The following is a 24,296-nucleotide window of genomic DNA, read 5'->3' as shown; positions in this document are numbered from 1 at the left end:
AACCCTACAAGACAAATAACCCAATTTAAAAGTGGGCAAAGAATTTTAATAGACATTTTCTTCCCAGAGAGAATAAGACAAACAACCATAAAAACAGGAAAAGATGCTCAACATCATTAGTCAAAAGAAAAATGCAAATCAAAACTACAATGAGAAACTACTTCACTCCCACTGGGATAGCTATGATGAAAAAGATGGACAACGAGAAGCGTTGGGGAGGATGCGGAAAATTTAGAACCCTCATATATTGCTGGTGGCTGTACAATGGTGTAGCACTGAAAAAAACAGTTTGACAGTTCCTCAGAAAGTTAAAGAGTTACTGTATGATCCAGGAATTCCACTCTGAGGTACATACCCAAGAGAAATGAACACAGAGGTCCACACATAAGTTTGTACATGAACGTTCACAGTAGCATTATTCATACTAACCAAGAAGTGGAATCAATCCAAATGTCCAAATGATGAATAGATAAGTGGGGCATATCCATAAAATGGAATATTATTTAGCCATAAGGAATGGAGCACTAATACATACTACAACACGGATGAACTTCAAAAACACTGTGTTAACTGAAATAAGCCAGACACAAAAGGCCATACATTGTGTGGTTCTACTTATATGAAATCTCCAAATCCATGGACAGAAGTAGATTCATGGGGGCCAGAGGCTGGGGAAGAGTAGAATGAAGAATGACTGTTAATAAGTATGAGGTTTCTTTTCAGAGTGATGAAAATGTTCTGGGATTAGATAACGGTAATGGGTGCACGTCTCTGAACATACTGAAAGGCAGTGAGTGAATCATACCCTTTAAAAGGGTGACTTTTATGGTATGTGAACTATTTTTCAATTTTAAAAATCTTAAAAATGCAAGCTGTAAGTCCTATCCATTCTATCATATTTTTTTTTCCTACACTCAGTAGACAGCAAAGTAAACAAAAGGTTAAAGAACAAAACGGCAAAGACCAAAGCAGAGGATAGAGGTCATGTGGAATTTACCAATTGAACTTCCAAGCCCCAATCTTGAAATCCATCATTTTCCAATCTCAGCAACTTAAATGTCTGAAGTTTGGTGCCTTTGTCATCTCTTTTTTTCCTTTACCATCTACAAGACCCTCCACTTTTTGTTTTTCAAGTTTATAAATGACAGACACTAGTAGCATAAGGTCGATTAATAAACACTGAGAGTTTTCAGTATGCCCCAAGGAAAAATAATTTCTACAATGTATTTGGAAGTGTAGGAAAAGTACAATGGAATAATCTGAAAGAGAACCCTGGGAAAGCCCTGTTCAAAGAGAAAGATTCCACTAATGCATTTTCAAACGGATTTAGTGGAAAGCAGCCAAAGGTAAAAACAGGTTTAGAAATCACTATAATAATCAAATTGACTGAGACCAAACCTCTAAGTCCTAAAGGGAGAGTTCTAATGTTCTTCTGATTTCTCTGTCTTAAAACGAAACCTGCTTCTAGGAGAACCTTTCTGTGAAAGAAATCTAATTGGATTTAGTTCCTAGAAATAAAGTGGGAGGATTACTGTGACAACCATCTTTACCATAACTAAACTGGATGTGAAAGTATATGTTAGAACCCCGACTGGCCACTGCAAGGGTCACTTTTTACCCAGAATGACGTCCTGTGCCAACTGTCTTTCCATGCAGTAAACCTCTTTGGACTCAAGCCCCATGCACAAGCATAAAAGAAATAGTTCTGAGGCAGTGCTCATTACTTACAGTGACCAAAAGTATTTTTTTAAGACTTTTTTTAGAGCAGTTTTAGGTTTACAACAAAATTGAGAAGGAGATACAGAGATTCCCCATTTTCACCTTGCCCCTATGCATGCACAGCCTCTCCCATTATCAACATCCCCCACCTGAAACGTACTTTATTTTTAAACCAAGGATGAACCTACGCCGACACATCATTATCACCCAAAGTCCACAGTTACTGTAGAGTTCACCCTTGGTGTTGCACCTATGGGTTTTGACAAATGTGTAAGAGCATATATCCCTCACTATGGTATCATGCAGAGTATTTTTACTGCCCTAAAAATCCTCTGTGCTCTGCCTCTTCATCTCTCTCCTCCACCCCACCCCTGGCAAGCGCTAATTCTTTTGTCTCCTTCCATAGGTTTCCCTTCCTCAGAAGGTTAGATAGCTGGAATCACATAGCATGTAGCATTTTCAGATTGGCTTTTCATCTGGTAATACGCATTTTTAAGGTTCTTCCATGTCTTTTCATGGCTTGATCCTTTCTTTTCAGCAATGCATAATATTACATTATCTGCATGTACTGCACTTTAGCCATTCACCTAACTAAAGAACATCTTGGTTGCTTCCAAGTTTTGGCAATTATGAATTAAAAGCTACTATAAACAGTCTGTGAAGGTTTTTGTATGGACATGTTTTCAACTCCTTTGGGTAAACACCAAGGTGCACGACTGCTGCATTTCATAGTAAGAGTAGTGTTTACTTTTGTAAGAAATTGCCAAGCTGTCTTCCAAAGTGGCTGTACCACAAAACTACTTTTTACAATTTTTTTTTTTTTTTTTTTTTTTAATTTTAGAGCAAGAGAAAGCAGGGGAGAGAAAGAATCTTAAGCAGGTTCCATGCTCAGTGTGGAGTCCAACTCAGGGCTCAATACCACAGTCCTAGAATCAGGACCTGAGCCAAAATCAAGAGTCAAACGCTCAACTGACTGAGCCACCAAAACACCCCTAAAATCACTTTTATCATTATTTAATTCAACAGATAAAATAATTGGTACATCCATAAGAGATTTTAAATCCAAGCAAAGAACCAACACACATGGTTGGTCTTTCAATACAATAGAATGATATTCTCAGAGACTAGAATAATCATAGTCTCTTCCAAAATCAGACAAACTAAATTAAACATATCTGAGTGAACTCCTAAACCATTTTTTTTAATAGAGCACAGCTATGACTTCAAGCTCTGCCTTGGGCTTCATTTACTGCCTAGCGATTTCAAGATTTATGTCCATTAGTTTCACAGAAATAAACTAGAAAAATGTTTGTTTCCATAGCATCATGTACTTCCCTATCAGAGTTTCAGACTTAATTGTAAATATGTGTCTATCACCCCCATGAAATTACTTGAAGACAGGAAACTCGATTGCTTAATCTCCAGTGTTTAGCATGGTAACTGACATATATTAGGCATCCAATAACTATTTACCAAAGGAATAGAAAAATAATATTTTTTTTTTATTTAAGAAGGCTCCATGCCCAACGTGGGGCTCTATCTTACGACCCCAAGATCGAAAGTCACATGCTCTACTGACTGAGCCAGCCAAGGGCCCCTAAAAATTATGTATTACATATTCTAATTTTCAAGCCCAGCACTGGAGACTCCCGGCACTATGACATACTCTGAACTAACTCCCTCTGAAACTGCAGGCAGTGCCACACTCAGCAGCTCACTCACCTTCCACTTCCTTCCAGGATGTTTAGTGCATACTACACAATAGCATTATGGCTTAAAATTTCCAAATACCAAATAAATAAATACACACACACACACACACACACCACAAATTTCCAAATAAAACACATTCATAGAATAGAGTCCCCAGTTGTAAGCACCTTCCCCTTTCCAGATAATGACCAATCCCTCCCCTCAAAAACCTTAAATAAGTACGTAAAGACTTGGAAAAAAATTAACAGGCTTGTATCTGAGCCAGTCTGTGTTTGTAAAACAAAATCATGCCACGGTGTGTCGAAAAAATGACACACATTTCAACTTTAGTAGATACATGTTCCTATAAAAGTACACCCCAAGTCAAAATGTAGGAAAGCAGGACAAACTTACACAATTAAGAGTGCCCTGTTCCCACAAAGGGAAAAATTATAAAATTCCTATTTATACCTTGGTTTTTATAAATAACTTTTCAAGGCAGTCTATCATTTTTTACATTTATTTATCCAATTATTTTCCTTCAGTACTAATCACATGGCTTAAGACAACCATAGGTCCAACTATGTGACAAGATTTACTCATCACTTTGGCTAATCTAATACAATCAAGACAAAGATGATTGAAAGCTATGTTCTCATCCCTACTCAGTGTTTACATTTTCAATTTGTTTGCCATTTATTTTTATGGTATCAGGAGGAAAAAAACCCCTCAAATAATTGCACATACTGTTAAAGAAAGATAAACAGCTTGTTGGTAGGCAGCACTATAATGGTGTGGCTTGATATGTCTGCTCATGGACAGATAATTAAAAGTTCTAATTTGGTCTGTAAAAGGCAGCTTAAAGGTGTCAATTACACTATGCAGTGCATGCTGCCTAAGAGTCCAACACATGAGACTATAATTAAGAGCATTCTATAAAAAAGTGGTAAGGCACAACACAGGAAGGTGACTACTATGATGATGATTACTCAGATGTCCAAAACGGCTGAAAACCTTACCACCTAGGACTACAATATTTTGATAGAAGCAAATAGTAGCATTCCCCAGAAATCACGAAGACTTGACCTTACAATCTTATGAATATCATGGAGGCAGAAAAAAATTTAAATATCCAAGTTTATAAATATTGTATATATTGCATTTGAGCTCCTTTGCATTATTAAAAGTTAATTTCACTTCATAAAATGGACAGAGATCTTAAATTTGGAATTAACTGGAAAGCAAAATGGCACACAAGTTTTTATATAAATACAAAGAAATCCACTTAGTAAACATAATCCATTTAGTCAACATAACTGTGTCTAAATGAAAACCCAGACCTCATAGAGCTATACCCCAGAATTCATTCTAGTTTAGTTCCTTAAAAAATATTAAAATAAAAAAAGTCAAAAGAAGGCTGTAAGGGGGCAAAAAATTCTACATTATCCCATTATATTATACCACTCTTATTTTTAAAAGTCTTAATACCTTAAAATAAACAAAATGAGACTAGACAAAGACAAAACAGAAAACAACAGCAACAACAACAAAACACTAAAGTCAAAAGGGAGAATCATGACATTCAGAGTCAATTTACTGAGTGCAGAATACCCATGTCAGTAGTGTTCAAGGTACAGATCAAGTATTTTAGACAGATTAAGAAATTTAGGATGGGAATAAAAAGAGAAAGAATAAAATGGTCTAAGATTGATTCTAAAGAAGTCACTGAAAAGGGCCATCTGGGTGGCTCAGTTGGTTAAAGGCCTCTTTGATTTCAGCTCAAGTCATGATCTCACGGTTTGAGGGATGGAGCCCAGCGCCAGGCTCTGTGTTGACAGTACAGAGCCTGCTTGGGATTCTCTCTCTCCCTCTCTTTCTCTCTCTCAAAATAAGTAAATAAAGCATTTAAAAAAAAAAAAGTCACTGCCAAGGTGAACATGAATCTACTCGTAAAATATTAAAATAGAAAAACTGGAATCCTGAAAAGGTAAGGTTTGTATTTAAAAAACAATAAAAGGACTGTTTCATACTGTGAGTAGCAAACTAAATTGTGGCCTATTGGAGCTTGGGGCTTCTTAAGAGCTACCTCAGCACCTAAGGCACAGCAGCTGCTCACAGAGATTCACTCAAAGGAGGAAGGGGAAGGCACAAATAGAGCACACCCTTTTTCGTTTCTAGGGGCAGTATACACTGAAAACAATTTTCAGTATATTAATTGGTGGTAAATCTACAAAGTACAGTATTTTGGGGGTCAACCCTGACCTTTCAGAACAAAATAAAGGTTCAGACAGGTGTGTTCTGATCCAGTGCAGCAAATCGCGGCCTAGTGTGCTGCAAAACCAACCATAGGGGGAGGGGGGGAGTTTATATTTAAAAATGAAATTACATGGTACAGACTAATAGTGCTCCTAGAGCAGAGAGCTAGATCAAAATGAGTGGCATAGGGAAGAAAGGGAAGACTTCAAAAATACACAATGAGGCAAGACTGAGAGAAATGACCAAAAAAAAAAGAGGACACAAAGCACCAGTTTTGAAATGTCTGTGAGACAGTCCCACTTTATAGAGCCTGTTCACTCCCTTCTAATTCAAAATAGAATTAATCTCTAACCATCTCCTTATTTATCTCTGAAATGAATGACTGAACCAGATGAAGTTTCTTTTAGTCTTTAAATGTAAAACTTCATACTTAAAAATCAAACTCAAATTTCCACCTTTCTCTCTCATAAACTTCCTATTTTCTATTTAGTTCCATAACTGTCTACCTCTCACTCATGCTCAAACCTTAGATTAACCTTTGATTTTTCCAACCCTTCTCTCCCATTCTGCCAGACTGCATCCATGCACCGAGTCCTGGCAATTCTTTCCCTCAGGAGATCCCATGCATGGGTCCCTTTACAATCTCTACCACCACTACCCAAAGACAGGTCCCTCTTTCCTCAGATCTAAGTTGGCACTTAACTAGTCATCTTGCCTGTAGCCAAACTGCACTCCCAACTCTAGTCAACCTAAATGCTGCTAATCGGTCTCCGATCAAGTCCCTGCCCAGTCCCTGTTCGAAATGTACCACCCACCCAAGTCATTCAAGGTCTTCTCAGTCTACTACACTACTTTCCCTGGTATCTAAGAGTCTGTAAACCCTGATTCCAACTTTAATTCTTTATTCTATTTCTCCCCACCCTGGTCCTTCCTTGTTCCCAGAATGCCTCTTGTATTCTCACTCTTCTGCATCTTTTTTCTTGCCAACCTCCACTCCTGGCACTTTGTCCTACCTTCCTACTATCCTCATTCAATCTCTGTTACTGAAACTTGATAGGTTAGAAGACTTGGTTTCAAATCCCACCCCTTCTTGCCAGTACCACTCAATCAACATTGGCCAATATACATGGCCTTGCATTATAGGGCACTGTTTGTTAAAAACACACCAATGTCATCTCCCTAACTAGACAGAAAGTTCTTAGAGCACGAGAACGATTCCTTCTCCTTTGTTAACCCCCACAAGAGTTAGCCTAGTCCCACATATATATATATATATATATATATATATATATATATATATATAATTGGCGATTAGTAACTATTGACCAGGTGCTCTAAAACTCAAGTGAAATAACAACCCCCCACCCCCAGCCATTCTTTCTAAAGGTTTCTTCTCCTCCCATTTCTCTGAACTGCTAGTATTTATACCAACCAGAAACACTGTTATACTGTGCCAAGATAATGACTTTCTTTTCCCCTCTCAAATGTACATGTCTGGTCTCATTAGCCAACCAAAGTTCCTTGAAGATTGTTTCTTATACCTTTTGAATATTCCTTATGGTGTTACAGGCAGACCACTGGGCACAGAATGGTAGCTAACATACACCAATTAAAAAAGATACCTAATAGTCAAAATGTCTTAATTAAGACAGTGCTTAACACTACTTAAAGGCACAGACCTAAAAAAAAAGGGGGGGGGGGCACTGATCTTAAAAATAACAAATACACCTTGTTAAAAATAACAAATACACCAGATTTTAAAGCCAGTTTATACCAATTGACTATTTAATTCCCGTAACTCTTGCAATGTAAGTTACCAGTTTACTGAAGAAGAAATAGGTTAAGTAAGATTATAAAACCACTCAGCAAAGTGGCAAACACTCAAACCCAGATTTCCCTAGCTCAAGGACAATATTTCATGGTCTACTCTCCAAGTGGCAGACTCATTTTCTCATCTTCTATCTCCCTAACTAGCCTCCAAGTTCCTAGAGGGCTAAAGCCATGTATAATCCTTCTTTTAAATCACTCCTTATCTCCTCCTGAATACCTTCATATAATCACTAATAAGTTCATTATTATACCATGTGTTAGCTAACCTGGATTTAAATGAAATTTAAAAGTTAAAAAAAAAACAATAAGAAGATACTGAATCTATATAGATCCCACAGATAGAGCAAACTCTTCAAAGATAACACACAGCCAGACACTGTGCCCCAAAATGAGAAGAAATTACCATTCAGGCTCAATGTTAGGTGTTAAAAGACTTTGCAATACAGTCTTATGGACTCCCAGGACAAGGCTACCTAAGAACCACTCTGAGCTCAGCCATACTATCACCAAACCCAAATAAGGCGAAACTATTATTTCTAAAAGCTTCAGGTCTTGCTGGAGATTCTAGTCTCTGTTCTTTGTGGCATTAGACAAGCATCTAATCCAAGAGAAAGGACAGATGTTTATGCCACTCTTCTACAAACTCTTGGAGCTTTCCAAAAAATGCCAGTCTAGAGAGCATCATGTCCCTGGTATCTATCAACTTCTGGGGGTTACACAGAGTACCATGGGGTTCCAATACACAGCACAGGGCCGGGACCCTCTAGAATTCTCCCCTATACTGCATTTTAGGGTCATTTTCAAAGATTTTACAGATGAAGAAGCAGGGCCCCAAATAAAAACAAGTCAGTTTCAATGTCCTAAGTGAATAGTTTACTAAAACAGCATTTTCACTTTCCTAACAACTAAGAGACTAAGACATGGAAACAATGGAGATTTCTCTATATACTCTAGTATGATAGTATCACAAAAGTATTAGCAAGCTTCTCCTTCACAAATATTATTATCCAGGGTTAGAAACTACTTAAGATATAAAATAACCTTAGGAAAATGATTTTATTATTCCAAGCATACAAGCAATTTCATGTAAGTTCCCAAAGGTAACATGAACCAAATTATATTTTTTAATCTATAGATTAAGTTGTCCTAACAACTCAGTATTTGAACTGTTTGAACATTACAGTTAGGAGGCAAGACAAAAGCTGAGAAATAAAGGTTTGGCTAGTCAAGAAAACATTGCAAAGAACATTGCTATTAGTCTAACTTGCAGCTGCTCAACTATAATAGCCATCTATCACTTTTGTCCGGATACAAGTTTTCCTTCTTAGAACTCTCTCCTCTGTATGATCACAAGGCCGGCCGTACATCTCCGTACACAGGGTAAGCAAAGACAGCCCAAGGTGGCCAATGGACTCCATGCCCTGGCCCCTGTTACTGATTCAAGAAAAGGTTTATGACCCTTACCAAGGCAATACGGACACTCCCTGGTAATTTTGTTTTTGAAAATACAAGGGGAAAAAAAGGCATGTTCCTGTCTTTAGGATCACTAGCAGGATAAGGATGACATGAACTCCATTGGCCACCTTTAACTTCCGTGTAGAGAAAGCTCCTCTGAGAATGAAGCCAACCATGGAAAGCACAGGTGAGTGAGGAAGAGAAAAAGACCAGTCCTTATGGTACCTTCTCTAGTCCTGGAGCCAGCTGGCCTTACCTCAGCCTATTTAGTCATGAGTCAACAAAGCCCACTTTAATTAAAACTATTTGATTGCCACTTGCAATCAAAAGAATCCTGAGTAATATACTAGTCTCCTGGTGTATTGAATGAATGAATAATGAGCCAAATAACAAAGAATTATCTCCTGAAAGAGCCTGGAAAGGAATGGCTGACAAAGTTAAATCTGCTTCTAAACCTAACTGGAAATGCCCACACTAACCTATTCTTCTCACCATCTAAAACAGCCCAAGTAGTGCCTTAACTGCTCTATTCTTCTCTTAGAGTATTTGAACAATGACTACTGTTATCCACCCTAACTTTTCTGACCTACTTATCTGCTACTTTCCACACTAGATGTTAAATGTAGATATCAAATTTTATTCAATTCAAAATTTAAAGTCCTTATTCTCTCAATCTTGTTAATATTTAGCAAAAAGTTCAGTTGACAAATGAGAGACCAGATACCGCAGCTTACTCCAAGTACACCAAAGAGTGAGACTGAATAAGTAAACTATTCCTCTACCAAACTCTGATCCTTTAATAATTCATTCAACATCACACATTCGACCCTGGGAGGCTCTAAAAAGCACAGAGAATTTACGTGCATAAATAAGCATGCTTTTCAATATATACAACTCAAATTCTAGAATGAAAAGTTATACCTACCATGTGGCCCTGAATCTGTGTTCTGTCTACTGATACAAACCATACCACAGAAATTAGTGAAAAACATGACCACCATAATTTGCCTTTTCTTTCATGCTTAATTGCCTACTTACCTTCTCATTTATTACCTTCAAATTTTAGAAACTGGAAGCAGTTCTGCAACTAGTAACTAAATATTCTTTGAATCACCAAAGAGAGAAAGATGGACGGTTATGGTTTAAATGAGTTTTACTACTAGGAGTCATACCCCTCTCTCTCCCTCCCTCTCTCCCTCTCCCTATTCCTCTCTCTCTCTCTCTCTCTCTCTGTCTCTCTCTCTCTCACACACACACAAGGAGTTTTAGAAGCTAACAAATACATGTATTGATCACTCCTACAAATTAAGTTGTCTTTACCTGCTTGCAAACTGCAATAATACTAAGCTTAAATCACAGTAAGTAGAACTACATGTTCCGTACCTCAAAGTAAAAAGGAATAGTGACAAATTACCATTTCCCTGAATTTTCTTAAAAATTTTCCTGGAAGCAAGCTAGCATCTTTGTATGAGGTAGAAGACTAGGTGGTCCAGAAATAAGAAAGAGTAGGAAGGAGATTTCTTAGTGAGTATCCTTTTTTATTATTTGAATTTATACCATTTGAACATACTATCTACTCAAATAAAATTAAAACTTAGAAAATTCACTGAGACTCATTTTCAGAAACTACATTATAACTCTCTGTAATAGCCTAGAAATAATTTTTTAAAATACTGCACACTTTTGACTCTTACAAAGATAGTAATTTTCCAAAATATACTTCAGATACATCATAAATGCTACCCTATTGTTTCAGTCCATTCTCTACTCACCAAATGTGAAATCAGAATACCAGCAAAACATGATATACAGTTCTTTTTTTGCTCTCCCTTCCAGAACAGAAGTGCTAGTGGGAAACAAAATGTATTTGCCAAAAGAAAAAAATTGCTAAAAAGCATACAAATAATCACAAGTCAAATCACCAAAATTTATCCATACTGTTAATTAAGGGTTGTCCAAAGTATGGTTTCCATATCATTGATGCAAATGGTGACTTTAATTGTATGTGAAACAATATTTTAATAGTTATGAATTTGCTTTTAATAGTTTATTATACCTAGTACACCAAATCAATGACTTCACAAATACTAGTGCCTACAATGAGGCTAAATCTATTTAAGTGAAATCATGAATCTATCTGGGAAAAAAAAAGAGTACATATGTGTGAGTAAAGTTTGAGAACCACTTGTGCATTACCCAAAGATCAAGGGCTCACCAGGAATGACCACCAAACAGAATCAACCATACTGAATCCTAAATTAGCTCAAACTTCATGCATATGGGGGAACTCACTGAAAAGCTGGTACAACTAAATGACACCAGTGCTCTCCTCTTTCTTAAGAGTTACGGAAATTAAGCAAACCTGAAGTTTAAATAAAGTAAGGGTAAGACTCAGAGCTTGGTACAATCCTTGAACTTCTGGCTAATGACGCTAAAAAATGGTATTCCTTTCCACAGACCTTTCATGTGCTGTCAACAGTCATGTCTAATCCCTTTTACCTCAGACACCTCACTCTGTAGGCTCTGGCTCACTCTCCCATCCTGCAATCTACCACCCTAAGGTTTCCAAGGCAGTTCTAGGGCCTGAAGAAAGCCTTTACAGTCGATCAGTCTCCAGGAAGAGGAATGAATCAGGCTCCGGCAGAACTTCTGTTTAGTCTCTGTGATTCTTTACTGCCTCTTCGCACTTCTGTTACTGCTATGTTGCCCCTCAACCACCAAAACACTGGCCAAGACCCAGTCGAAGCCTGCACTTATCTGTCAGAGCCTTATACTCTGAAATTACTCCTCGGTCTCAGGCCTCACACTCCCACTAAAAAATTAATTAAAAAAAATTTTTTTTTCCTTCTCCCAGGCCGGACTTGGTGAGGAGTGGATTAAATGGCAGAGCACAAATTAATCCTCCAGGTGTGAGTGAACATCCACCTCACCTTATTCTCCCAAAGGTATCTGAATTAAGAAAAGTGCATTTTAAAAGAAATAGTTAATTAAAGAAAGTTTATATGAAAGAATTCTAGGCTATATAGAGGCAATTTAGAGCAGATGAAAAGAGATTTTAGGGCTCACTGCAGGACTACTTCCAGGCCATCTGCCAGGCGAGCCCCCTCTGGGCAGTCTCACAATCTGGAATAAGAGTGATGAGGGTGGACAAGGGTTGTCAATGGGCTTCCTAACTAAGCTTCATTTATGCATGATCAGTTCCCACCACAAACTACCCTAACTGTCCTCATTTAGTATGGTTTGCTCACTTTAGAAAAAAGACATCTAAACACAAGAAAATGTAAATCATCCTCAAAAACTATACTGATCCCCTGACTGTAGCCAAAAAGATACTTCCAAATCAGACAGTTACTCGCCATCAGTATGATGCCATGTTGGGGAATCCATATGGTTCCCAAGATTCTACTTTATGCACATTACATTCTTACAAGAATATTATCACAATAACCCCAGAGAGTGAGATCCAAAGCCCTGACAGATGGTCCCAATTGGAGACCCTCTCTCATGTCACAGGAGCCCACAATATCAATTGCCTAGACAAGCACATTCACTTGAAAACGCAGTTCTAAATTCAGATTTCAGTAGACCTAACTTTAGAAAGGGTATATTTAAGATACAAATGTAATACCCACATCCTGAGCAAAGAACATTAGAAATTATCTGCTTTGAAAATTACCATAACCCAGATACCAAAGCATGATGTTTGCCTTCACACCTAAGAACACCATAAGAAAAACCATTCTGTTTTGGAAACTAGACGTGGCACTTGCAGTATTTATTTTTTCTTTTATGTTTCATAACTGCCTTTAGTCACTTGATCCTATTAATAAAGAATTCAAGAAAATTAAAGAATTGCAATATCAAACTGCAATTTGGTAGACACAGTAAAAAACAGGTTGAAAGTGGAACACAGGCAATTCACCAAGTCAGACTGTTTGAATAGCATGGCACAATCTGTGGCTAATACCCTCAGACCACATATATTCCTTGCAAAGTTACCTGATACCAAGCAAAAACAATTTGTCTAAAACAAACTCCTGCTCCAGCAATTTCTGGCAATTATCTTATCCGTCCAGGATGGGTCCCAAATTCCCTAAAATGAGGCTTGCAACCACATCCCCTTCAATTAATATCCCCCCCCCCCCTTACAGGAAAGTATTTCACTTTTCATCTTCTCTCTCAAATTCTGCCTATCCATCCCCTCAATCCTGACCTGGTCCCTAAAAAGGAAATGCTCCTTCCACCTCTCCAAGTCTAGACCCTTGACTCATTCTCTTCCTTTCAGCCTTTAACAAGACATAGATTCCCTGGAACGGATGGACAAGCAGGTGGACACACGAGGGCACGTGCGCGCGCACACACACACACACACACACACACACACCTTTCCCACCGCTTTACTTAAACAGCTTTAGGCTTCCCTACACTTCAGTTTACACAGTTTTCTTAACTCCCACTAATCTAGTTTATTTTAACTCTATGAAGCTCCAAGCACAGAGGGTCACTGACTCCCAACAGCCCAATACCAGCTGACCAACTTCTCTTTTTCTAAGCTCTTACCCTTTTCTGTTTCTGCTGGCTCCTCCATGGCCCTCCACTCTCCAAGAGTTCAAGGTGTGGTTAGACCCTGGAGTCTTTCCTCCCTCCAGCCTACATGACTTCCTTCACTCTCCTCTGTAGCAATGATACCAGGGATCTATATTGGACCTCACTTTCCCCTCAGATTCTAACTATGCATCTTTGGCCACCAGTAAACATTAAGCCCTTGCCTCCATCCTCCTTGGCCCTTCCGCTTTGTCCCACAACCAAATTCACCAGAGCCTTCCCAGGATTCGCACTCAACTCCCACCTCCACTTCCCCCTTTACAGGCAGCCATCTAGGTCTGCTTATGTTTCCGTATTAATATTTTAACTCCTACTCCCACTATGGTTGCAGGCTTGCTCCTTCCCCAGAGTTCCAAAGTGACTGCCATGTCCAGAATGGGATGTTATGGACTCCCTTACATGGGCTAGCACTTGCTTTCAACTGAAAGGAGTCATGAAAGGAGGGCACAGAAGGAAGGAGAAGCTCAGGTGGTGCCCCTGCCTTCACATCACCTGCCAAAGTCCTGCATTTCACCCCAAATACCAAACTTTCCTTTCCATAAATTTCTGTCCAACCTAGCTGAGAACACTGCCCCAAACTCTTGAATAAGTCCATTAAATAAAATCTTTTTTGATCAGAAGAAATCACCTCTATGAATACTGCAATTAAAGGTACCAGACCTTCAATGTTATTGAAAAAAACAAAACCAAAAACCCTTCCCAATCAGCTTCCACAAGCTAACTTCGGCGAAGTATCTGCCCCCAGGTCCTAGAGCAATAACAAAATAATCTAGGTAAAACACCTTCTATAGAAAATCTGTTTTCTAAAGGGAAACAAGTAAAAATCTGACCAGGTAAGGCAAGTAACTAACAACGCGTGCCACAGTTTTCTTCAGGAAAGTTGCCTGTTCTTCCTCATGCTACACTAGGAGAGCTGAACAGCTCGATTCAGCTAGCTTCCTAGGAATCAGGTCTGTGCTGCTGCGGAATTGAAGAGCTGCTTCCTTCCACACAGCAGTCAAATCATGAAGTTGCAGCAGCGGCTGTTCTGTTAACCCGCAGCTAAGAATAACACTCGACTTTCTAATTTTAAAAGAAAGAAAGAAAAGAAAGACAAAAAAAAAAAAAAAAAAGACTTGGAAAGTAAGTCCCTGGGTCAAGGATCTGGGGCACGAGAAGAGGAAGAAGGGGCTTCCTGCACTGACCCTCTTATCACCCAGACCCTTGGGTCCAACGCAATTAGCGCACCTTCAGCCCGCGGGGACAACCCGAGAGCGCCGGGCGGGGTGAGGGGCGCCCACCTCGGGAGGGCGGCAGTTTGCAGGTGCCACGGACTGGCCACCCACGCGTTTAACCCGGCTGGAACTCGCGGTTCGGGGATGGGTTTCCGGGTGGATCGCGCTCACTCTCAATTGACAACGAGGTCGGGGCAGGTTCGAGGGAAACAGGAGGAAAAGTCACAAGAGGGCTGAGGAGGAGGGGGTCTCCGCGCTTCGGGGGGAGGCGGGGACCCGGCCCTCCAGAGGGCACCCCTGCTGGCCCGCCGGGGCCCGAGGGGCCGGGCCCTGCCCCGCGCGCCCACCCGGGCCGCCCTACCGTGGCTCTGCAGGATCTCGTGCTTGAGGCCGCCGGTGTAGTCGATGAGCTCCTCCAGGCCGCGCTCGCACAGCTGCCCATAGCCCGAGAACTTGTGCAGCACCTTCTCCAGCTCGCGCTCCACCGTCACGCACTGATCCATCCCGGAGGCGGCGGCGGCGCCAGGCTCCCCGGCGCCCGGGTATCCGCAGCCGTTCGGCCCGGGCCCGGCCGAGGCCGCGTCCTGCTCCTCGTCCCCCAGGCGGGCGGCGCGGGCGGCTGAAGCGGCCGAGGCAGCGGGCGCGCTAGCCGCGGCGCCGGGGGAGCCCCGCGCAGCCAGTGCCCGCCTGCCCCATGCCCCCCCCACGGCCCCCGGGAGCGTCGCCGCCGCTCCCGCTTGCTCTCCCCACCCGGCCCCGCGACCCTGGTCCTCACTCGCCGCGTTCGGCTGCCCGCAGCGGCGCCGCCGATTGTTTTTGTTTTCACGGAAACCGACCGATGACCTGGTTCTCCCGGGCGGCACCAAGCGCCGCCGACCCGAGGGGGGGGGGGGCAGCCACCCCAGCAAGGGAGAGAGGCGGCGCGGGCTGTACCAAGCGCACACTAGAGGGGGGGCAGCCTGGAGAGCGCGGGCGGAGGAACGCGACGGGCGTCCGCTCGCGCCGCCGCTCTAAAGGTGTGGGCAGTACCACGCGGGTAAGCGTGCAAGGGAGAGGGCGAGGGTGGAGCAAGAACCCAATTGGTCCAAGGAGCTAAATAAGGAACTTTGGAGACAGCCCCGGAGCTTGCAGAGCGCTACAACTACGCTCTCCGTAAACAAGAGGGTGGAAACCGTCCCTAGCCACTCCGCCCAGAAACGGGGAAAAAGAACCAATGGGCGCGGAGTATACCTAAGGAACAAACGTCCTCCAATCCCTGACCGAGGCGTAAACCTTCAGCCAATCCGAGTCTAGGGACCAAACCAATAGTCTCGCTGTTGGAGGGGGTGACTTTGGAGTACATACTGGAACCAAGTTGTTTCTGGAAAGCCATGAGGGAAAATAAGACAGAGATGAAAAGGTCTGTTTCCTGTAGGAGTTCGCTCAGGTCATAATTTATGTCATCTCCCCATTACTCCTGGGAGCACTGTCATTCCGAAGTTTTGAAGGCTGGACTCGCCGCCCCGGACGAAAAACCGACCCGGGCGGGGCGGGTGGTGCTGCGGGAGGGAGTCACTGACGACAATTCCAGGCGGAGGTGATGCTGGAGGGCGGGGGAGGAGAGCTGCTTGCTAGCCTCGCGGGCTGGCGCCGGGAAGGGCCCGGCGCGACCAACGGTGAAGCCCGGACGCGGGCGCCGCGGGGAGGTCACACTCCCCACCCCCGCGGGCCTCAACCCCATGGCCCCAAGGCCTGAGACCTCTCCGGACCGGTAACCTCCCCACCGCGCGGACAGGCAGCTTCCCGCGGTGGAAACTCTCGTGGGAGAGTGGCTCCACAGCCTGGCTCCCGCTGTCGGGCGCCTTATTCCATCGATACGAATTGAGTTACCTCCTCTGCGTAAATTCTTCCCCGGACTTGTCGTGGTGCCTCCAACCTTGGACTGTATCCCCTTGTTCACTAAGCTTCAGTGGCGCAAACGTTACCTTTCCTCCAAAAGCCATGTTAGTAAATTGCTTCAGAGCCTCTGCATTTACCCTTTCCTTTGACCGTACACCTTTCTCATCCTGAAGTTCTCAGCTCATTTGTCCCCTGAGGAGGGCCCTCTCCCTGACCACTAATAAGGCCTCTACCTTCCCACACTCCGTGGCTGTATCATCTTAATCATATTTATTATGCTATCAAGTGTATCCCCAGTTTTCGTGTTTTCACCCCATTTATTAAAAGTTTAAATGATCTGGTTCATTTATCCGTTTACTTTTCTCCTGCACCTCTCCAGTAAATCTCTATAAAGGCAAGTCTTGCCTGTCTTTTTCCCGGCCCAGGAACAGTGCCTGGCAACGTAGTAGGGATTTTTTTTTTTTTTTTAAATTAAGGTGAAATATTTTTGTGTTTCAGTTTCCTTTTTTTATAACTTGCAAATAATTGGAATTAATACTTAATTGGATTCTTAGGAAATTGAGATAACATATCAAAACACTTGTAGTAAGCACGCAATAGCCACATGATAAATGGTGGTGGTGGTTGTTACTATCGTCAGTTCCCAGATGTAAATCTGGGATGGCAACCTAAAATGCAATCAGGTTGGCGTAGTCCCCAATCCTTCCATTCATTTCTTGGTGATTCTCAAGGGCAGCCCCAGACTGCTATTACATATCTCCTTTCTCCTCCCCACCTAACCCATTTAACTTTCTCTTTCTTGACAGATGGCCCTGATTGCAGTATCACTGAGAAGATAAAAAAACTCAGCTCCAGCATCCTCTGCCACTCTTCTCAAAGTATTTCTGTCTGCACCATCAATTTTGTGAGCTGTTGTCAAGTACCTGGAGGAACAGGAGCCTCTTTTCCCTTCTAAGTTGCCAACCCTTGGCCTGCTGGCTTCATCTCACCTCCGTCCAGATCTTCTTCCCCTGCTTTGCACTAGGTTCCTCCTTTCTGCTTTCAGACTGAATGGAACTCGCCTATCTGGGGAGTTGGGGTGGGGGGTGGGGGCGGTGAGGGTGGAGGTAATCTTTATTTATCCCTTTCCAAGCTGTTTCCCTTTTTCTCTCATTCCTTTCACAGCCAAAATGCCCAGACAAATCCTTCACACTTGTTCCTCCCTTTTCTCCAAGGATCTCCTTGGTAAGCTCAGTCACCTTTTTCACAGTGTTTTTTTTTTCCCCTTGACCTCACTGCAATGCAAGAAAATTATGACTCACTTCCACTTGTAAAATTCTCCCTTGACATTGCCCTAGTATGGTTCAGTCACCCTTTCTTCCTTGCTGGCTCTTCTTTCTCATTTAGCACTCTGGGTGGGTGGGCATTTGCCCCAGGTTCTATTCTCAACCTTCTTGTTTCTCTTTACCAGCTGTCCTGGGACAACATATTACAATTGCCGTTTTCTCCATCCTTGATCTGCCTTCATAAACTCTAACTTCACATTCCCTCCAACCAGCAAGACATCATCGTCCAGAGGACTCATTACCTCTAGTCAGCATGTCAAAAAATATTGATACTTCCCTTCAAAATCAACTTGTCTCCCTTTTACTCAGTTTTTGTCTGCATTACCTTGCCTCCCAGGTACGACTGCCACTTTTCCATCCTCATCTTTAATTCACCTATAGGACTCTCAAAAATCTTTTCTTTATCAGATTCCTCAACTCCACTAGTGTGTTTCCATTGCCACCTATCTTGCCAAGATCGCTTTGCTAAGTAAACTGCCTTCATTCACCCCAGAATCCTTGGTGTTCCCCAGGATTTTGTCCTCATCAGTATCTCTAGGGATACAGATTGTCTCCTCCCTTTTTCAATTCACCCTCTACATGTAGTCAGATGTCACGTTCTATTGAATCTAACTTCCTAATGTCCTAATGAGGCTTTTTAACTTCCACATTCTCATCATCAGTACCTCAGAGATATTTCCAAGATTATAATTGCTTCTTTTACCCCTACGGTGACATCAAATAAATCTTCATTCCCCTAAAAAGGTTGTTATAATAATTAAGTGAGATATAATCCATCTATCGCACTCAACATAATGCCTGACCCACAGTAAGAACTATTATTATACGCTGATCAGATATAATCATACAAATACCAAATCATGTTGTACACCTGAAACTAATATAATGTTACATATCAATTATACCTCAATTTAAAAAGAAATAACCAATTGCTCCCCATTTCCTGCAGCTCCAAGTCCTAACTCTAAGCTGCATCTACACTGGTCTGCCCGGTGTAGTAACCCATCACAATCCCCCCATCCAAACACTGGACGTTTTCACATTTTCAATGTGAAGTAAGCACAGTTCATGTTTTTTTCTTCTCCCGGAATGCCTTTCTTTGTCCTCAGCCATTGAAATCTTCCCCCTTTCTTCAAGTAACAAGACAAGTCCTCCTTTATTGGTACCTTCTAGATCTTGGCTTGCACTCTTCAATATGGTAAGTCACCAACTCTATGTAACTTTTTAAATTAAATGAAATTAAAAATTCAGTTCCTCGGTTGTACAGGCAGCATTTCAAGTACTCAGTAACTACATGTGGCTAAGGGCTTCTGTTCTAATCAGTATAGAGTGAACACTATCATCACTGTAGAAAGTTATATTGAACAGTGCAGATCTAGACCATGACCACAGTGGAGTTACCAGCCTGCTATAGGACTGCTATAGGACTTCTCTGTGTTAAGTCATTTAATTCCTAAGTGCATAGTGCTCTTTTCTTGGTTAACTTTTCCAATATGTTCCTTGTTTACTCAATTAGATTGTTAGCTCCTAGGTCGGGGCTGATGTTTCTTTTTTATTTAATCAGAATACAAAAGGTGTTTTAGGTGTTAAAGGAAAGAGCATAAATAAGAGAAGAGGCTTCAAATTTAACCAAGGAGAGAAAAATAGTACTTGTAAGGGCAGAGATCTTTATGTTCCCTCTTTAGTTTGTATTGGCCCTTCCTACCCAGTGCATAATTGCTTTAAGCCTATACCTTGATTTCTCAGAGTAGGATCTCTAGAAGCAAGAGGGGAAAAAAATCAGTTTTCAGAACAACTGAAAATTATTTATCTATGGTTGCATTTTTACCACACAACAAAAAAGAATTCACACACAAGGCACCTGGGTGGCTTAGTCCATTGAGCATCCGACTTCAGCTCAGGTCATGATCTCACAGTTCGTGAGTTTGAGCCCCATGTCAGGCTTTGCACTGACAGCACAGAGCCTGCTTTGGATTCTCTGCCTCCTCTCTTTCTGTCCCTCCCCCACTTGTGCACACTCTCTCTCAAAAATAAAGAAACATTAAAAAAAATTCACATACAAACACAAACAAAAACCCCACTCTAGTATCAAATGGACTCCTGCCCCACTTATTCTGTTCAATCTGGAGCACCTCTCATTTACAATCATTCTGGACTTTGGTCTTTCCCTTCACTTTAAATTGGATTCTCTGTAACATTTAAGTAAACATGAATGAAAAGAAAGGGAAAATGTATACCCTTTGTCTTCTGACCAAAACACATATTCATTGTAAAGAAATAAGAAAAAAAATACATAAATATTTTGTGATCTCATGAAATCACAGAAGCCAGAAAAAAATGTTTTAACATTTGGGGTGAATTTCCAGAATTTTTCCTGTGTGTGTACATATACCCATATGTGCATTCTCATAAAAGATAGCTCTTTTTATATATATTTTGTAAACTGCTTTTGTTGTACACTTAACATTTCTCTAAGAAAAAAAAAGTTCTTAGAACTGCTTTTGTTTTTTTGAGTAATCTCTACACCCAACATAGGGCTTGAACTCATGACCCCAAGATCAAGAGTCATACACTCTTCTGACTGACCCAGCCAGGTGCCCCAGAACTGCTTTTGACATCCTTTGAAATGTTTAATAGCTGTTGTACATAACTAGAGCTTAGCACTCACCCTTATTCAACATATCTCATATATATTTTTTTCATTCTCATTTATACTTACAAACCTGAAATTACACAAAGGCAAGATAGAGAAAGTCAAGGGGCACATGGGTGGCTCAGTTAGTTAAGCATCTGACTCTTGATTTTGGCTCAAGGCATGATCTCACAGTCATGGGATCAAGCCACACATTGGGCTCTGCACTGACAGCGCGGAACCTGCTAGGGATTCTCTCTCTCCTCCCTCTGCCCCTCCCCTGCTCAGGCTCTGTCTCTCAAAATAAATAAATAAACTTAATATGAGAAAAAATCAAAATTTCATCTTTCAGATTTGAGACTATTTTTAAAAACTGCTTTAAAAATGTACTTTCATGAAAAATACACTTAAGAAAGATTGTTTCTAATCATAATCATAAAAAAAGACCTTGTAGAAAAGATCTTGCTAATTTACTGACTGTTGTAGCTCATGGTTAATATAAAAGTAAGAGTAAACTGACAAAATGGATAATGAAATACTGAATTACAAAAAATATTCCTTCTCATCACTTAAAAAAAGTCAATGTTCATCATTTTCAAGCTAAAAAAAATTTCCACACATTGCTGGAAATTGTTACTAAGACCACTTTAATAAGTAGGTAAAAGTACCACGACAAGCAAAAAATATCCTTGTGAATGTTTTCCACTTCTTTTACGTCTCCTGTGTGGTTTGGGGCACATTGCCACTTAAATGCCTGTCTGCTGGCTGGTTAGATGATACTCGCCTGCCATTATGACCTACTGTTAGGAATTGGATGGGCAGTGTTGACAATGACTTGTCTTGTGTATCCACCACCCCCTTCTTTCAACCGCACTAATGTTTGTAACAGACTGCCTCTCTCACCAGCAAAACTTCTCCAGTGTAGCCTTCATTGCTTCCGGGAGCCAGGACACTTGTAATTTGTTGTCCACCAATTAAGCTACCCCCCTTATAGATCTCTGTGAGGATGGTGTGCAGGCATTGCCCTCATTCATGGGGACCAACCTTTAGGGAGGTATTTATACCTTTTGTACCTGTCCCCACCTCCCCAGATGTTATTGGCCCAAATATTTTTCTTTCTGGAATCTGGGGTGTCTTTCTGTACTTTATTTCCTGCTCGCTCTTTTGTGTGCTTTACCAGGTGTAGCAGGAAGGGTGCTAACACTGTAACTCTGAAGTAATTCATTCAACCCCTCCCAACCTAAGTTTCCTTATCTATAAAATGAGAAGCTTGAAATAGATGACCTTTTAGGTCCTTCCAGTTTTAAAATTACAGAGATGCTGATGTTTATTAAGCAACATGTGAGGTGTGTGACACAACCAAACAGGAATGAACAGATGCACCCTCTCTGCTTTTGAAAGCTTTGAGTCTGAATCATTATTTCCTCATTATGGAAATGCAGTGGGGTTTTTTATTTTTTGCTTTATTTAGCCCTAATTATAATAATAGCTACCATTTATTGAGTGCTTACCATATGCCAGGCACTTTGCTTTAAATATGTGATTATCCAAAGCAACCTTTTGAAGTAAATATTATTACAGTTATCCCCATTTTACAGATGAAGAAATTGAGGTATAGAGGGGTTAAGTAATTTCTCCAAGATTACACAAATAAGACATGGTGGAACTGGAATTTGAATTCGAATCTGACTCCATAGCCCACAAGCCACTATGCCCCCAAAAAGCAAAGTTATGCTTTGTGATTATTTGTTAAGCACAGGATTTCTACTACAACAAAGGGTCATTTACCCTAGGTAGTGTGGTTTGGTATCAGGAGCTCAGGACTAAGAGTCACAAAAATTGTAACACTTCTACTTACCAACCTTAGGCAAGAACCTTAACCAAACAGCCTTTATTTTTTTTGATACCAATATCTGCTCTACCTACCTTGTAATATTGTTGAGAGTAATATTTATACTTATGAAGTGATATGAATATATAGTAAATATACACTTAACCAGTAAATATATGAGTGTGTGTATACATATATATGTATATACATTTGTATACATGTATATACATATATATGTATACAAAGCATTCTGTAAACTATTAAGCCCCATAAAAACTTAAGGTATTGTTATTTCTTCGTTTTATGTATGCATTTGATTCATCTACTTAGGTATCTTCCTGTGCATCTGTTCAGTGCAGAGTCTAGGCTGTAAATTGCTACAATACAAGATTCATGACTTTTGACAACCTGGGGAGATTCTAGGTAGTAAACTAAGCAAATATTTAAAAATGGCCTTTGGGGCACCTGGGTGGCTCAGTTGGTTAAGCGTCCAACTTCAGCTCAGGTCATGATCTTGCAGTTCACAAGTTCAAGCCCCACGTCGGGCTCTGTGCTGACAGCTCGGAGCCTGCTTCGGATTCTGTCTCTCTCTCTCTCTCTCTCTCTCCCCCTCCCCGACTCATGCTCTGTCTCTCTCTCTCTCTCTCTCTCTCTCTCAGAAATAAAGAAATATTAAATAAAAATAAAAATAAAAATGTCCTTTTAAGGAGACTTCCAATTCAACTGACATGAAGTAATCCCATTCCTCTGGGTTTCCCTAAAAAGCCCTAGACATGGCACAAAAACTAAGCACAGTAATATTTAGGAAGGTAAGAAGGTAAGGAGAAGTTGGGCTGCATAGGAATCTGGAGACTTGAGGAATGACACAATGGTAAGTTTCCCAGTTTCCTTATTTCCTCTCATATCTCAGAGCACTATAACATCCTCCAACCCAACACTACGAATGAGCACAGGCAATAAAAGCTCAGCCTGTTCTCCCTAGCCAAAGGATGGAAAAAAGAGTGGCTTAACAAAGGAAAGCCTTATTGGCAATTTTGTCCTACTTAAGCCAAAGACAGAAAAGCTACATGGTTTTCAGCAGAGCTGAGCAAACAAGGAGTTAATTTTCCATTCGACCTTTCATAATACATGGACATGAGAGGCAGCATTCCAGTTCCCCTGCAGGATGGTTTTGGCATAGCTGGAGTGGGGAGCTGACCTTCCACCACCTGCCTGGCAAATGCAGGTGGTGCTCCATTTTCCCCAGCAGGTGGTATCAGCAGATTGATAGGGGAGCTGAGTTTATGCCCCCACTCAGATGCAACGAGACAGTGGGGGTTGGTGCCCCACTTTCACTGGGAAATTGTCAATGGAGTAAGGGGAGAGCTGAACTCCTACCCCACCCATTTGCAACAAGGCAGTGTGAGTCAGTGCTCCACTTTTGCCAAAGTGGTGTTGGCAGGGCTCAGAGAGAAGCTAAACATACACACCCAGCAGCCCATGTGCTAAATCTCAACAGGGGACTTCCTGCTTTAAAAATAAATTCATAAATAATTGATTAAAAAGGATCTAGAGCTTTATAATGTAATACAGTAAAACCTTGGATTGAAAGTAACATGTTCTGCAAGTGTTCCGCAAGACAAACAAATATTTCTAATAAATTTTAACTTGATAAACGAGCAATGTCTTGCAATACGAGTAGTACGTGATGCCAAACATCACATGATCACAACTGAGCAGGTTTCCTCTCTCTCTCTCTCTCTCTCTCTCTCTCTCTCTCTCACTGCGGGATTGTGGGTGATTGCTAATGAAATGTCACATTTCTGCGAAATCCTCAAGAGGAGGCAAAAATCCTCATTGGATACATTCGTTGTTAAATT

General features: G+C 41.2%; 1 protein-coding gene and 1 long non-coding RNA gene across 12 annotated transcripts in view; one reads left to right on the top strand and one right to left on the bottom strand.

Moving 5' to 3' along the window:
- Nucleotides 1-15,936, bottom strand: part of RMND5A (required for meiotic nuclear division 5 homolog A) — a 79,307-nt gene extending 63,371 nt beyond the window's left edge. For 2 of the 7 annotated variants that reach the window (XM_049651851.1, XM_049651852.1), the window contains exon 1: nucleotides 15,133-15,894. In XM_049651851.1, the coding sequence (XP_049507808.1) occupies nucleotides 15,133-15,274 (142 nt within the window). In that variant the 5' untranslated portion in view covers nucleotides 15,275-15,894. Of the gene's footprint in view, nucleotides 1-15,132 lie in introns of all 7 variants that reach the window. The other 5 variants (XR_007462329.1, XM_049651853.1, XM_049651859.1 and 2 more) reach the window with 5 other exon arrangements.
- A 98-nt stretch (nucleotides 15,937-16,034) lies between these two features.
- The window catches only part of LOC125937272 (uncharacterized), a 29,636-nt gene continuing 21,374 nt past the window's right edge, over nucleotides 16,035-24,296 (top strand). For 3 of the 5 annotated variants that reach the window (XR_007462333.1, XR_007462334.1, XR_007462331.1), the window contains exons 1-4: nucleotides 16,177-16,753; nucleotides 17,456-17,673; nucleotides 17,814-18,311; nucleotides 19,084-19,172. This is a non-coding gene — a long non-coding RNA (uncharacterized LOC125937272). The other 2 variants (XR_007462332.1, XR_007462335.1) reach the window with 2 other exon arrangements.

The sequence above is a fragment of the Panthera uncia genome (genome assembly GCF_023721935.1).
Source record: "Panthera uncia isolate 11264 chromosome A3 unlocalized genomic scaffold, Puncia_PCG_1.0 HiC_scaffold_12, whole genome shotgun sequence".
Taxonomy (NCBI): Eukaryota; Metazoa; Chordata; class Mammalia; order Carnivora; family Felidae; genus Panthera; species Panthera uncia.
Note: the sequence above shows the minus strand (reverse complement) of the source record. Positions and strands in the feature narration are given on the sequence as shown.